This window comes from Poromitra crassiceps, assembly GCF_964638095.1.
Source record: "Poromitra crassiceps genome assembly, chromosome: 4".
NCBI lineage: Eukaryota > Metazoa > Chordata > Actinopteri > Beryciformes > Melamphaidae > Poromitra > Poromitra crassiceps.
Window position 1 is genome coordinate 75,818,179 of NC_139626.1, and position 17,264 is coordinate 75,835,442.

Here is a 17,264-nt window from a genome sequence, read left to right on the forward strand (position 1 = left end):
CCTGTTCACACCAACATGGAGAAAAGCAGTATTTTCTCTGTGTTTGAGCCTCCTGTTCACACCAACATGGAGGAAAGCAGTATTTTCTCTGTGTTTGAGCCTCCTGTTCACACCAACATGGAGGAAAGCAGTATTTTCTCTGTGTTTGAGCCTCCTGTTCACACCAACATGGAGGAAAGCAGTATTTTCTCTTTCAGTTTCACTTAAAGGAGATCTCATAGAATAGCCTCAATGTGTGTGATTTGGTTCAAGAGAGAGTTCAGTAGTTTTGGGGGAATTTTTGTGTTTTATCCCATTTTCCCAGAGTCAGAAACAAGTAAATGCCTTCAGACAGACACACCTGTTTTATGCTATTTGCTATTTGCTGTAGTCTGAAATATGTCAAACAGCAATATGATATCAGGCCATATTGGCTCAATTGTTGTGTGTCTATGGGATCAAATAATATCATCATGATCTCATAGACATCCAGGAATTGAACGAGGGGGGGGGGGGGCACCTTTTCCCAAGCTTTGTCTGGGGGGAGGCCCACAGTGGAACATGCCTTCCATGTGAGGAGATATATCAGAAGTCAGTTTGGCTGTATTGGTGTGGACAGGTGGAGCAGAGCTTTTTGAAGACGCTGACATCATCACTTCAACTTGCTCATGGAAATGTATGTTTAGTTTATATTGAGCAGGTGACAGGAAGCTTATTATTGTCATCAGTAGCCTGGTAGCTTTCACTATGTGTTGTGTGGCCTTTTCTACATTAAAACACACAGGCACTGAATAGCTGGTTGGCTCCAACTCACTTTCAGAAACATCTCGTCACTTCAGAAATCAAAAGCATTTCTTCAGCAAACTCAGAAAATGTGATGAATATTGTTCTAAATGAACATCAGAAAGAAAGAAAACAAAAAACTCACTTGTGCCATAAAAAGTGTTGTTGAAAAACTCGTATTCAACCACAGCTTCAGCTTCCTGACATTTAGTGAGAGACACGCCCACATCAGCTCGTCGCCCGACGGGGTGAGTGTGGAATCTGGACGCTGGCTTTGATAGTAAATGATGCTGTTTGAAATGCTCTTCATGTTGTCATGTGGATGGAGGTGTGGAGGCCATGTTTCTTTATGAATGGATGAGAATCTATCTGTGTCCATGTGGACGTAGCAGAACTCTACACTCAAACTGTTATCAGTGACTCATCTCTTCTCTTCCCCTCCTCTTTTCCCTCTTCTCTCTCTCCCTCTTCTCTCTCTCCCTCTTCTCTCTCTCCCTCTTCTCTCTCAAGCTGTGTTCACACCGAGATATTTATTTTTCTCTCTGTCGCTTGATTCAACCCTTTGGAATCGCTCTGTCGCTCTGTTTAAATCGCTCATCAACAGGCACACGAATTGACGGACATGTGGGGGTTATAACGTTACGCAATGTCATGATGTTTGTCCACTACGAGCCACCGTCATTGTTTACAAGCTAAAGCCTATCAGCGTGCTCCTAATGCGAGCTCTATACCGGTAGTACAGACTTCACTTCATGTCAGCTGTCAGCCTGTCAATGCGGTTTGTTGCCACACAATAAACCAGCGGTTTGTTCCAAGCCAGTGGGATCCTTGACTCACTCTCACACGGCAGCCAATCAGCGTTGAACAGCGAGCGACTGATGTGTGAACGCAGCTTTACTCTCTTTTCTCTCTCTCTCATCTCTCTCTCTCCCTCTTCTCTCTCCTCCCCTCTTCTCTCGCTCCCTCTTCTCTCTACCTCTTCTCTCTCCTCCTCTCTCTCTCTCCCCTCTCGCTCCCTCTTCTCTCTACCTCTTCACTCTCCCTCTCTCTCCCTCTTCTCTCCCTCTCCTCTCTCTCCCTCTCCTCTCTCCTCTCTCTCCCTCTTCCCAAAGCAAAATCTACTCACCTTCTCTTCCCATTTTAAAAGTCATGTCTGTCCTCAGTGTGTGTGTGTGTGTGTGTGTGTGTGCTCTATTGTGCGGACACACACACACACACACACACACACGTGCGCACGCACACACATGCACACACAGTGAGTGTTAGGGTGGATAGTAGGCTATTCGTTTTGTTTACTAATACCACTATTGGACACACACACACACACACACACACGCACGCACGCACACACACACACACACACACACACACAGAGTGAACAATGTCAATTGTCCTCAGTGTGTGTGTGTGTGTGTGTGTGCTCTATTGTGCGCACACACACACACACACGTGCGCACACACACACATGCACACACAGTGAGTGTTAGGGTGGTTTTGGTCGTTTTGTTTACTAATACTAATACCACTATTGGACACACACACACACGGACACACACACACACACACACACACACACACACACACACACACACACAGAGTGAACAATGTCAACACATTTATTACAAAACAGGTTTGTAAACAGATAAAACCGTGTTTATTTAACATGTAACTCTGGGAAACGGTTCCAGAAAACATCAAAATGTTCAGCTTGGAACGATGAGATTAATCAAATACCAAATATAACAAAGATCAAAAGAAAGATATTTGAACCTGTACAGAGTGAAACATCATGTCAGCAGCTGTGTTTGGTCACAGTGTGTTTCTCTCTCACTCCTCTATCTGACACAGAGACACTGAGCCACCATAAGACCTGACATAGAACCCAGGGTACAGAGGTTCAGTGAAGGTGCAGTTGAACGTGTGGAGATGAATCAGTTTGTCAGAGGAAATGTTGTAGAAGGACAGAGAGCCAGCAGGCCAGTCAAGATACACTGCGACTCTGTTAGAGACAGAGGAGGAGGAGAGAGCTATGACTGTGCTTCCCTTATTGTGCCAGGCAGTGTAACTGTTATCAGAGCACTCCAGACTCCAGGACTTTTCATTCTGTCCAAGCCCACAGTCATAACCCAGTCCTCTCCTGCTGATTCCTCTGTAAGTCACTCCTATAGAAACGCCTCCTTTCCTCTTCACCTCCCAGTAACAGCGACCAGTCAGACCATCTCTACACAGCAGCTGACGCCAGGTGTCAAATCTCTCTGGGTGATCAGGATATGGCTGCTTCTCTCTCACCACCGTCACCTTTCTGATGTCTTCAGACAGGAGGAGGTCTCTGTGTGCTGTGTTTGGGTCCAGTGTGAGTTCACAGGCATCTGATGAGAGAACAAGACTCAATACAACAGCAGCTTCTCATCTAACACACCTGTTGTGTTGATTATTATTCTATTAATAACTTCACTCTTTATGATTCAACTGTTTCATTTTTGTGGCTCATTTTATTTTATATTCATTTATTGATTTAAATCAAAATAAAAGGGAAACCAACCTCAAAAAGGTAATACATGCATTGGTGTCTGCGTAGTGCAGTGGTAGAATCCCTGCCTACCAACATGGGGGTTGCAGGTTTGAGCCCCCGTGTAACTTTACAGGCACATTTGGCCGTGTCTGCGGGTGGGGATTAAGATTAAGGGCAGTTTTGTATCTATTCTTTTTTCATTGAGGGAGAGACAGAAGAGGAGCTGTAAATGTGTGTGTGTGTGTGTGTGTGAGTGTGAGTGTGTCTGTGTGTGTGTGAGTGTGTCTGTGTGTGTGTCTGCTCTGTATGTGTGCGCATGTGTGCATGTCTGTGTGTGTGTATGTGCGCATGCGTGTGCATGTGTGTGTGTGCGTGTGCGAGTGTGTGCGTGTGTGTCTGTGTGTGTGTCTGCTCTGTATGTGTGCGCGTGTGTGCATGTCTGTGTGTGTATGTGCGCATGCGCGTGCATGTGTGTGCGTGTGCGCGAGCGCATGTATGTGTGTGTGTGTGCTAGGGGTGGGAATCGCGGAGTAACTCACGATACGATACGGTCATGATACTTGGCCCTCGATAACGATATTATCACGATACAGCGATTCTACGATAATCGATATATTCAGGGTACAAATTTAACCTACGATACATCACGATATCTGTGTAACTGAAGAGAAAACAATACCTCTAAAAGGCAAGAAGCAGCTATTATGTATTTATTAGCAGAATTGACATGAACTCACTCAGAGTTCACTCACTCACTCATACCATTATTGATACCACGGAGGACAAATTACACATTAAGAGTCTTTTTTTTGTTATTATTAAAACAAGATAACAATGGCATATATTCACAATATATTTTGAAATTGTCTTAAGTAGCTTTCATGTTTCATGGAGGCTCCAATTCCCTCCAAAGCCTCCCTCAAGCTGAGCTGCTGCCCCCAGTATGCTCAGAGTGTAGCCCAACACAGCCCAAACAGCAGCTCTGCATGTCCACCATTCACTTCTAAATATCACAGTGTTTGCTATTTGTTACTGCCATCAGTGCGCCTCTTAGCCTAAAGTTGACCAACCCCAATGAATCCATTCCAAATGAATCATCATTAGGCTCTGGACGCTCTGCTATCCCCACTGATTCACTTACGTACAGACTGGTTGCTGTCTGTGTCAATCATCGAGTAGCAAAGCAGGACAACTTCGACAATTCTGCACCAAAGAAGTTAAATCGATAAGAACTGACGACTGAGTTGTTCCCCTCAGTGGTTCCACTGCAACATCAAGGCGGGAGCGCTGTTGTAAAAAACAACAAAACAGGCTTCCTCTGTTGCCTTCAATACTCTTTGTCTGCTACATCCGGGTACCTCCACCGGCAATGTGTTTCACGTTCAATGTAGCTGCAATCTACAAGCAGGGTCCATGTATCAACACATTTCAAAGCCTAAATGTTAGTGGAAAGAGCGTCACTCCGACTGGTTAACAAGTGAAACATTTAGTCACTCACACTGTTGGTGAAGTGGTTACAGCAGCAGTAGTGGGATTAGCTAATGTAGCTAACAGCTGCTGTGTGTGTGTGTGTGTGTGTGTGTGTGTGTGTGTGTGTGTGTGCGTGCGTGCGTGCGTGCGTGTGTGTGCGTGGAGGAGGCAGAGGAAGCGCTGCTGGTATCGATAAACTTGATAGTGTAGAAAATGAGTATTCTATCCGTTTAAAATGTCGAGTAAGTATTTAAGTATCAATATTTTTGACAACTTGACGACCCTGTTTATCAAAATGGCTGTGGGGGAATCAGTTTCAAGATCCTGCATATTTTAATAAAATAGTCATACTTGGTGCCAGTGTCTCCCCCCCTAGTGTGTGTGTGTGTGTGTGTGTGTGTGTGTGTGTGTGTGTGTGTGTGTGTGTGTGTGTGTGTGTGTGTGTGTGTGTCTATGTGTATGTATGTGTGTGTATGTGTGTGTATGTGTGTGTGTGTGTGTGTGTGTGTGTGTGTGTGTGTGTGTGTGTGTGTGTGTGTGTGTGTCAGAGCATGTGAGCAGGGATGGGTGAAATCTGTCTGGAGTGATGGAGCGGCTCCACTCCACTCACATGCTCTGTGTGTGTGTGTGTGGTTTGATCCAGAGCAGAGAGTCCCAACATCTCCTGGATTAAGCAGCACTGTTGAGTTGCAGCAAAATAGACAGTTTGTGTTGTGCTCTGAAAGGGTTTCCCCCCCCCTTGAATCAAATTGTACATTATCAGCTTTATTTTAACATGCAAAAGTAGCACGAGACCCATTCCTGGCTAATGAGTCTCGCATTTTGGTCCTCCGCTGACTCGTTTGATCTCACCCGGCGTTACAAATAATTCGATGTGGGTGAGTTTCAATTCGTGTTACCGTAACGTGTTAACATCTGTTCTATTAATAAGAGCCCGGGAAATTAACGTTAATGTTAAGACACCAATTTCACAAATACGGACGTCTGCAACGTTACTTTACGGAATGGCATCCGCAGCTCAATTCACTTCTGTGAGCAGAGACAAAGTTGAACTGTTAGAAAGGTTTTACTTGTACTTTGGGACAGGATGGAATAACTCATTGTGTCATCTATTGAGCACACAGCTTATGACTTTATGTCTTCTGCTTGGGCGGAGTCTTGATGGGTATATAAAACTGATATGGAGAAATGTAGCCTACCGCATTTTCAGCCAGGCAAGGCTTTTTCTCGCCCAACCAACAGCGCGCGGTCCCCAGCGCGGTCGCCCTCCAGCCCTACATAAGCCTATGGCATATTTGTAGTTAAGCAAGTCAAAGCAAAACCCAGGCTTTTCCACACCTCTGATTCACCTAACGTTAACCCTACAACCCTGAAATACACGTTACCAAACGTTTTTTTAGAAGGCTGGCAACGCTAGGCTGTCAACAAAGTAAAACGTCACCATGTCTGTAAATAATGCTTGCAGTTGCAGTCAGAGCATGTATGTGTGTGTGTGACAAATTAGACCTACCTGTGTGCCTTGAAAATAAGGTGGTTCAAAATAAAGTGGCCAAATGCAACCTTTTTTTTCTCATGTTTTTTATTAATAAAAACGGGTATTTAAAATTATCAATAATTATCGATATCGACTGATATGAAAGATGTTATCGATATACTTTTTAACTATATCGCCCAGCCCTACTCATGATATAATATACAGGCCCCTATCGTTGCATCGGCACAGTTTCTAGGCCGAGGGGCAGGCGCAGATCAAAGCAGTGGGCGTGGAAAGGCGCACTTGATATCGTCGTGCTGGCGCTAGATGCAGCCCAAAGCATTACAACCACGCCTTTTAGGCGTAAAATTATGCACCGTCATGCTCATTGGATAAGTGCAATAAACGAATCGCACGCTTGCCTTTTTAGCTCCAATTCCAGTGATCCCGCAAAACCAGACGAAAGCCAAACGCTCTGCCCCCCCCCCCCTCCCTTCATCCAGCCTGTCTGTCTGCATTATAGGCTATTATTCCATATTATTATGCTTCTCAAACCAATCTAACTGCAGTTTCAATACTGCAAGCATGTAAATACGCTACACTATAGCAAGATCAAAGTGAAAATAATGTTCTATGCATCAGCTAGAAAAATATAGCCTATTAGATTGGTGAAAGTTTGTCCAGAAAGATATCATTTTCTCTCGCCTGCTGCAGGAAGGATGATGCACATAAATATACCCTACATTATGTCAAGTCATTGCATAAATGTGTTTTTATTGTAAAACTAAATGTGAAATAGGGCCAAGTTATTGGAGGGACATCACAGTATAGCCGATGCCATTAGAAGCGCGTTCCGAAGCGCGTTCCGCTGTTACTTCTCTAAATCACGTTAACTCGACAAGGGTTATATATAGGCCCAGGAGGACATATATGTTTCACTTAGGGTGGTGTTTTAATTTCGATGATTTATTTGGTCCAATATTGAAATGTTCTACAATTGCAGGCTGTGTTACCATTACACATTATTTTAGATTGACCTTTTATATCTATTTCGCCTCATTTGGTTGCTATTTAGTAGTGAAATTTAGTACCCAATTGCATGCTGGGGCATTCACAGGCAGTCAGAGAGAGACAGTCGTATTGTGCCTGTCAGACTGCCTGCAGCCTCAAAGCGGTACGGACGGAGTTGTTTTACCCAGGCTGGAAGCGTTGTCACACAGGCTTGTGACAGTAACTCAACGCGGAAGGATTTATTTCACAATAAACTGGTAAACGCACACCAATGCCTGCTCCTGTCAGTAGGAGAGAGGGAGAGAGTGACACAGAGAAGGGTGACAGAGGAGAGAGGGGACGGACTGGCCCATTGAATAGGCCTGCTTTTCAAAGGCGCAAGGCGCTAAATTAACGGCAGGTCGGAAGATAGGAGTACGCCGGTATTTAGCGCCGACACGCCCACTTTGGCGCATTCAGGGACTCCGCCACGCCCATTCGGCCTAAAGCGCATTTGGCAGCCTAAAGCCTATTGCTATTTTCCCGAAACAGGCGCTAGGCACGTTTTTTTGCGGTTAAGGCCCGTAATAGCGCCGATGGCCTGTGGGAGAATAGGGCCCACAGTCTCTAGAAGTGTATGATTCAACTTTTCGCATGTTCTACAGTAAAAAAAAGCAAACAAACTGAAAAAGAACAGAAAAAAAGAAACAAAAATCGCAATAAATCGTAATATCGAATCGCAATAATCGTAGAATCGCAATACTTAAGAATCGCAATATATATCGAATCGGCACCCAAGTATCGTGATAGTATCGAATCGGGAGATAAGTGAATCGGCACAGCCCTAGGTGACAGATGAATCGTTGAATCGTTTATGTTTAAATTTCTGTTGACATTCAGATTTTAAAGCACTTTAAAGTAAAAAAGGGACTTGATATTTATCTGACTGCTTGTATTAATTGATGAAATGTGCAGTAATAGTACAGAACATTGAGGATGTCATACGTGGAGCTGCAATACTTTGAGCTGTATCAAGATGCATCGTGGAATCAAATCGAATCGTTGACAGATGAGTCGTAATCGAATCGAAAAGAGATAGATGTAGCCTGATCATTTCATAAATACATAACACATTATTGTATAATTCTTAGCAAACGAAATCTAAATTTTAAATAATTTTTTGATTTCCAAATAATTTGCTAACACTGCGGTGCGGTCTGCGCAAAGGGAGGAGCTGCACGCACACCGCTCCTTATTTAATTAATTAATTCGGTTCGGGTTTGCAGACCCATTAAGATTAAACAATAAAACACAAAACACAAAAGCTATTATCCAACAAATGTATTTTATTATAGTGAATGAACTCGTCACACACTTTGTGAACTGAGTTTGTCATATATTCCCGTTTAATTAAGCCTAAAGAACACTGGCGGGCCTACATTAAATGTCTCTTTGCATCGAAGAACGTGAATTTAAATAACTTGAAAGATAATCTAAATTAAGAAGTTGCCTACCTGCAACAAGCCAGAGATGAGACGTGCAGTCAGTCAAACTTTATAGCCTATATATTTTCTGAAGCGGTCTATATTGACACGATGACGAGGGACTGCAGCTGGTTGACAGGCGGGCATCCAACTCGCTTTCAGAACGGACTTATAGCCTACTTCACAACATGAGAATATTTGCTTTACTTTCAACTGAAGGGCAAAAGGTAAGAATATTGTGTTACCTGTAGCCTACATCTGAGAACGAAATCCCTTGTTGCGTGTTGTGAGCTTTGAGAGATGCTCCATAAAGTGTTCAGACAAATAAATGAAAGCTGCCCATTAAATACTTCAGGGCAAATCAATTGAGGTTCTAGTAGGTTATTTATGCTGAAATGATGTTGATATTAGTGGCTAAATGAACGGACATAATAATGAGCTTTACAACCTGCAGAGGACTTCTCTGTCGCCGCTAGAATTCTCGCAATACGCTTGCTGCAGTTTCTTCATTATCAGCGCTCCGCATGTGCAAAGCAAACTTGCGATTTTTATCAGCAGCACTTGAGGAAGCCGTGAGTTTGCTCGTTGATATAAGCGATTGCCCGAACGATTCATTAATTAATAAACTAGTGAACGTGAAGTGAGTCACGAAGAGCCACACCTGCCCACTACGGATATGCGGATAATGACCTGCTACTGTTAAACATGAGCTGCGATTGCGTGGAAGCGGATCTTATACCGGTGGTCGAGGTAGATAAGATACGGAGTCGCGGGAGTGCGCGTAGGCCGGCTAATTGTTGTTTAACATGCAGGCCAACCGGCTAGGAGCAGGTTATAATACGGATTCCACTGCATGTTAAGAAGTGGCTTATGTGTGTGCATGTGTGTGTGCCTGTGTATATGTGTGCGCATGTCTGTGTGCCTGTGTCTATGTGTGTGCGTGTGTGTCTATGTGTGCGCATGTGTGTGTGTGTGTGTGTGTGTATGTGTGCGCATGTGTGTGCGCAACTGTGCATGTGTGTGTGCGTGTGTGTCTATGTGTGCGCATGTGTTGTGTGCGCATGTGTGTGCGTGTGTGTCTATGTGTGCGCATGTGTGTGTGTGTGTGTGCGTGTGTGTCTATGTGTGCGCATGTGTGTGCGCGCGTGTGTCTATGTGTGCGCATGTGTGTGTGTGCATGTGTGTGTCTATGTGTGCGCATGTGTGTGCGCGTGTGTGTGCGTGTGTGTCTATGGTCCCTATCGTTGCATCGGCGCTGTTTCTAGGCCGAACGCCTGGCGAAGCTCAAATCAGTGGGCGTGGACCAGCGCACTTGATATCGTCGTGCTGGCGCTAGACGCAGCCTCAACCATTACAACCACGCCTTTTAAGCGTAAAATTATGCACCTTCATGCTCATTGGATAACTGCAATAAACGAATCGCACGCTTGCCTTTTTAGCTCCAATTCCAGTGATCCCGCAAAACCAGACGAAAGCCAAACGCTCTGCCCCCCCCCTCCCCTTATCCAGTCTGTCTGTCTGCATTATAGGCTATTATTCCATATTATTATGCTTCTCAAACCAATCTAACTGCAGTTTCAATACTGCAAGCATGTAAATACGCTACACTATAGCAAGATCAAAGTGAAAATAATGTTCTAAACGCATCAGCTAGAAAAATATAGCCTATTAGATTGGTGAAAGTTTGTCCAGAAAGATATCATTTTCTCTCGCCTGCTACAGGAAGGATGATGCACATAAATATAGCCTACATTATGTAAAGTCATTGCATAAATGTGTTTTTATTGTAAAACTAAATGTGGAGTAGGGCCAAGTTATTGGAGCGGACATCACAGTATAGCAGATGACAGTAGAAGCTTCCGAAGCGCGTTCCGCTGTCACTTATCTAAATCACGTTAAATCGACAAGGGATATTTATAGCCCCAGTAGGACATATATGTTTCAAATAGGGTGGTGTTTTCATTTCGATGTTTTATTTGGTCCAATATTGAAATGTTCTACAATTGGAGGTTGTCTTACCATTACACATTATTTAGATCCTCCCTTAATATAGGTTTTCGGCTCATTTGGTTGCTATTTAGTAGCGAAATGGAGAAACACAATGCATCTTGGGACATTCACATTACAGTGAAGTTACAGCTTATTTTTTCTATGGGACTCTGAGCGAGGGAGTCAGAGACAGTCGGTATTGTGCCTGTCAGACTGAGGAGAGAGGGAGAGAGGTGACACAGAGAAGGGTGAAAGAGGAGAGAGCCAGAGGGGAGGGAGAGAGCCAGAGGGGAGCGCTCCAAGCAACTGGCCCACACTGAATAGGCCTGCTTTTCAAAGGCGCAAGGCGCTAAATTAACGCCAGGTCAGAAGATAGCAGTACGCCGGTATTTAGCGCCGACACGCCCACTTTGGCCCATTCTGGGACTGCGCCACGCCCATTCGGCCTAAAGCGCATTTGGCAGCCTAAAGCCATATTGATATCGTCCCAAAACAGGCGCAAGGCACGTTTTTTTGCGTTTAAGGCCCGTTTTAGCGCCGAAGGCTTGTGGGAGAATAGGGCCCACCGTGTGCGCATGTGTGTCTGCGTGTGTATGGAGTACTATCGACGTCACTACAGGGCTCGACGTTAACTTTTAAAAGTGGTTGCCGGAGGGGCAACCTGGCAAGAGCTTTTGGTTGCCCGAATAAAAATATGGTTGCCCAATTTTAGTCGCCTTATATTTTGAGTAATTAAGATACTATGCAGTCATAAGCCGGCTTAATAATGACGATGTGACAGAAAAGTAAGTATAATAGTCTATAGTATAGTATAATAGGCCTATTCAGTGTGCGCACCGGGTGTAGTAGTAGTAATAATGATAATAATAATAATAATAAATTTGTGTCATTTCGTTTTCTAAACAAATCTTATTTTTTGTTTTTATAATGCATTTGCACTGAAAGGATTTAACTAATATTTGTGAACTTTCATTTTCATATATTTTTTAACAGTTATTGTTCATATTGTGCTTAATTTATTAATTAAAAGCGTTATTGATAATTAAGTAGCCTACCCTCCTCCAGGCCCAGCTCCAGACCCAAGTTCCAGAGGGGGCCTGCCCCTAGCTTGGGGGGGCCAAGCTACCCAAGGGGGGTCCGGGGGGATTCTCCCCCGGAAGAAGATTTTGTACATTTTAAAGTAAAATTTGTCAACCTGGTGCATTTGAGAGGAAAATTAAGAGGCTAAATCTGTGAAGAACTACACACATCTCTAATGTGTTGTGACTTTACAAATAATTAGGCCTAAACAATTAATATTAAGTGTATAATTTTACACATTGTGCACAAATTGCATTCATTGTGACAAATTTACAATAGTTAATATCCAGCCAGAATCATTGCAAATGGATGTTCAAAGTAACAGTTAGCAATAGCATTGAGTTAATCAATGCCTAATGACAGCCAGATTCCATGTTAAACTTTAAAACAGAAAAACAGAAAAACGTTTTTAGCAAAAAAAAAAAAAAAAAAAAAAATATATATATTTTTTTTTAATGGGGGGGCCAGTTTGTTGAATGGGGGGGCCCGGCCCGGTCAGGCCCGCCCCTAACGCCGGGCCTGCCCTCCTCATGTTCATTCAGGGATACTATGATGACAGTGGTTTGGGGCCCCCACTCTGATGTTGCATAGGGCCCCAAAAGGCCCAGAAGCGGCCCTGCAATCCCTCTCTCTCTCACCCTGTATGAGAGGCTGGAGGCTGACAGGCCAGGGATGCAAATCATTCCTCAGCACATATACGCGGTGGTAAAAAGTTTTTGAAGGATGTCCTGGTCGAGGTGTATGTTGTAGGCTTGTTGTAGGCTACATGCTTTGCAGTATAGCGTTATGCTGGAATTATGCTTGAAGTTTGGACTGTCGCACGGAAATGAGAGACTGAATCTTGACGAGGAAACGTGTGGAGCGTTTATACACTGTGTGGGTTTCTGCTCGCGGAAGTGAGCTGGAGTCTTGAAAACTCCACTTTGTCCGCCCAGCCGCGTCCACGTAGTTACACAATTCGGGGTGTGCACGGCCAGGTGAAAGCCATCTGCACAGCAGCCTTGTGGAGGGGCGCGTCTGCTGATTTGACTCACTTTTCCGTGCAGACACTCGCCGATGCGGGGGAAAGCGCGCTTGTTGTAGGCTACATACTTTGCAGTATAGCATTCGTTTTCCGTCCCGTTCAAAGACGCACTAGTATTTCACCTCAATGACAATTTCCTCGTCCTTTGTTTCTGTGCGGGGCTGCGGGCGGACGCGCTTCTTCTTGCGTCTTGCAGCCGCTGTGATTGTGTGCGAGCAGCCCCACCTGTCCGAGTCAGTACTCGTTAAACATACCGCACGTGCAGCATGCATCACGTAGCTTCCGACTGGTAATTAGTAACATCGTTTCGATTGTAACAGCAATAAAATGTCACATATATGTCACTCACAACAAGTATTAAAACATTTATTTGGTGTATATTTTGCTGATTGCTGCTGTACATATTTTGTTGCATGTTAAATCGTGGTTGCCCCTGGGGCAACCAAAGACCAAGAAATGGTTGCCCCATGTTTTTTTTGGTTGCCCGGGGCAACCGGGCAGCCGTTAATGTCGAGCCCTGCACTATTCACTGACACATGCGCAGCAACGTGTGTGTGCCTGCATGACTTAACATAGTCGTTCTTGTCACGCGTGCACACGTACGCGCACTATGATGTGCGCAAACTACATCACGCGTAACGACAAGCTGCGTAGCACAGCTACTTACAGCGTGTACACGTGTGACCAGTGTTGGAGAAATTTCGTTACGCGTTCACACACACACGCGTTGGTAGGTTTGAGTGTTACGCAACCGGAAGTGTATCTGCATCGTGCACAACACTGCGCGTACATGAACGCGTCGCGTAGTTCTCATCTGTTTTATTCTATTTCTTTCTATGTTACATTTTCAGCCAGTAGATGGTGCCAGTGACCAAAATATTATCCACAATCCAATTTCCCCACAGTTTACAACATAAATCGCCCATTTATCTTCATAGTATATAGTGCCGCGCACTGATATGGTGGCGGGGGGAAGTTTGATGGTGTGGCACCACCAGATATAGAGATGTGTTAGACTGTTGCTGGTTCTGTAATAAACACCGAGCGTAGCTCATTGGAGTTAAAACATAGTCTGGTTCATATTCCTACAAGTCATCATGTACAGCAGTCAGATGAAACTATAACAATATAAACAGAATTGAAACGTGTAATAATGGATATGAGTCGGTAAAAGAGTTTTTCATGCTGTCAGGACTGTACCAGTTGACAACTTGCTTCTACCATCCAGCCGCAAGGGGTCAGTTTAATCTAACTCGGCAACCCCAACACAACCTATTTATACTACAGCTGTTGGGTCTGCGTCTCTAACATGGTGTCATTCATTCACGAAATAAAATAAAATAAAACAACTAATAAAACAACTATAAAAACAGTTTTACCGACTCATGTATCCATTATTACACGTTTTAAATGCTGTTTATGAGGATTAATGGGCGATTTATGTTGTAAAATGTGGGCCCAAGGGATTGTGGGTAATCTTTGGTGCTGACCACAGAATAGTCTGCGAGCAATCTTGGGACAGTAACCTGCTAGCGACATGCTTGATCAACTGGTTGGTTTGGTCACTGGCACCATCTACTGGATGAAAATGTAACATAGAAAGAAATAGAATAAAACAGAAGAGAACTACGCGAGGCGTTCATGTACGCGCAGTGTTGTGCACGATGCAGATACACTTCCGGTTGCGTAACACTCAAACCTACCAACGCGTGTGTGTGTGAACGCGTAACGAAATTTCTCCAACACTGGTCACACATGTACACGCTGTAAGTAGCTGTGCTACGCAGCTTGTTGTTACGCGTGATGTAGTTTGCGCACATCATAGTCCGCGTGCATGTGCCCGCGTGACAAAATTGTTCTATTATCTTCATGCGTGCGCTTACGCGCTGTGGCTGCGCACCCCGCGTACATCATTACGCGTACATTTGCGTGTAATGATGTACGCGGGTTGCGCAGCCAGAGCGCGTAAACGCACGCATACACGCATGACCATTACAAGTCAATGGGGAAACTACATGACACGTCAAGCGTTGTGTGACACGTTCAGTCGTAGCTGCGCATGTTTATTGAGACGTATGGACCTTCATAGCGTGTGTGTCTATGTGTGCGCATGTGTGTGTGCATCTTTAAGACACTCCCCCATGGCAAGAGACTGAGGTCTGCCAAGACCAGAACCACCCGCCACAAGACCAGCTTCTTCCCAACCGCCATCAGCCTCACCAACAAGGCCCGGAAACCCCTTCCACCAAGGACCTCACTAACAAACCCCCCCCCCCCCCCCACACACACACACACACACAAACTCACTACCTCCTCCTAAACTCAACTGAACCCCCCCCCCCCCATAAAACTGGAACGTGTATCTAATTTAATGCCTGTTTAACTGGGACTGTAAATTCATGTAAATTCCCTGCACATTGAATGCCTATTTAACTTAGCCTGTAAATTTCATGTACATTCAATGTAAACTCTATTCAACTCCGACTGTAAATTCATGTAAATCCACTGTCTATGTTGGAGCCATTCTATTTTATTTATATTTTTGGCTGTAATTGAGTGGCTGAGAGTTAGTCACCAGCCGATGACGCGTTATACGTGCGACAGCGGTGAGAGACATTAATTGAACCAGGTGTGCGACACAGCAAACAGACACCAGAGAGAAACAGTTTCCAACCGCACCGCACCGCGCATTGCACGCTCTTTAAGTTGATTATCGATATTTATTTTGATACTTGAATCCATATTGAACCTTTTTGAACCTACGTTACGTATTTTGATTTGAACTTAACGAGGCCGCTGCGCTGTACACGTACACACACTATAGCCTACATCAAACAAACATTCATCTCTTCATCTGCACGAGAGCGAGAGCTGCAACTCAAGGTAAGAAGACAGCAACTGTGCGCGACTGCGCGTTGGAAGTCTATGGCGTCTGACGGCTTAAAAATTGAAAGAAAGCCAGGACAGCCTATTTAACGTCTATTTAACTGTAAATCTCATGTAAATCCAACGTAAATTCATATTTATCATCCACAGAACACTTCACCACTCATGTACATATTGTATTTACTCGATTTGATTGCACTTGCAACGTTGTGATTTAGGGATGTCAATTTTCGGTTAATTTCACTTTCGATTAACCGACGCTAATAATCGATTAACCTATCGGTTAATTCATAATTTTTTAATATTATTATTATTATTATTTAATTTTTTTGTCTATTTACTCAATGAGCTCATGCCCAAACAAGGCGTGTCTATTTAGATGCTGAAATGTTAATGCTTTTTGTGTTAGAATTATGCCTTTATTTTTTGTTGGCTTTGCTGAAATTTATAAGTTTATTGCCACATTTTGATCAGGTAATCATTCCAAAATCATTCTGGCTCTTATATGGATGACAAGGAAATATATTTTTGAGCTTTATTTCCTCTTAATAGTTCAATGATGTTCATCATGTCTTCATTTTTACCAAATTTTTTACTTCATTTTTACCACCTCAGACCGATATTTGCCAAAGAACTGGCAAAATAACTCAAAAATACCAAAATAGAAACCGATGAGATCCTCATTTCTCACGATGTGGTATCACTATTTACAAAAACCCCAGTCGATGTCACCCTGCATATTGTACGGGAACGACTCACCAAGGACAAAACACTTCGGAAACGCACAAACCTTACAGTCGACGACATTTACAACTTATTACAGTTTGTTGCCAAATCCACCTTCTTCCAATTCAACAACACATTCTATAGACAAAAAGAGGGCTTCGCCATGGGAGACCCCCTATCCGCGATAATGAGCAGCTTTTTCATGGAGGACCTGGAGAAAAAAGCCATCAACACAGCACCCCCAGAATACAAACCCACCCTTTGGAAACGGTATGTGGACGACATACTGGAAAAGGTCAAAGCAGGTTATACACAATCCCTTACAGATCACCTCAACACCATGGATAACACAGGTAACATCAAATTCACGCATGAGGAGGAGAACAATAAAACACTGGCTTTTCTGGACATGAACATTCACCACAAGGACGACGGCAGCATTAAAATCACAGTTTACAGGAAACCCACACACACAGACCAATATCTTCTCTGGACTTCAGAACACCCCACAGCACACAAACTTTCAGTAGTTCGCACATTATTCGAACGGGCCGCTATCATTACGGATGAGGAGGACAGACAGCAGGAGGAAAACCATATACAACAAGCACTCATACGCTGCCAGTATCCCAAATGGGCCATCAATAAAGGAAAACAGCAGGTAAAATACAAACAAAAAACACAAAAACAACAAAAGAAAAAACAAACAGAAAACCCTCAGGACAACAATATCGGTATGGTCACACTACCGTATATCCGCGGGATAACCGAACACATACAACGGGCCATGAAAAAACAAAAAATAGGCACTGCAATAAAACCCCACACAAAACTACGGCAATTATTAGTACACCCAAAAGACAAAAT

General features: G+C 43.8%; 1 protein-coding gene across 1 annotated transcript in view; it reads right to left on the bottom strand.

The window, feature by feature from the left end:
* Positions 1 to 2,400: 2,400 nt before the first annotated feature.
* The window catches only part of LOC310775942 (NLR family CARD domain-containing protein 3-like), a 112,232-nt gene continuing 97,368 nt past the window's right edge, over positions 2,401 to 17,264 (bottom strand). Inside the window, exon 10 of the mRNA XM_083636065.1 lies at positions 2,401 to 3,131. Within this exon, the coding sequence (XP_083492191.1) occupies positions 2,590 to 3,131 (542 nt within the window). The 3' untranslated portion in view covers positions 2,401 to 2,589. The remainder of the gene's footprint in view (positions 3,132 to 17,264) is intronic.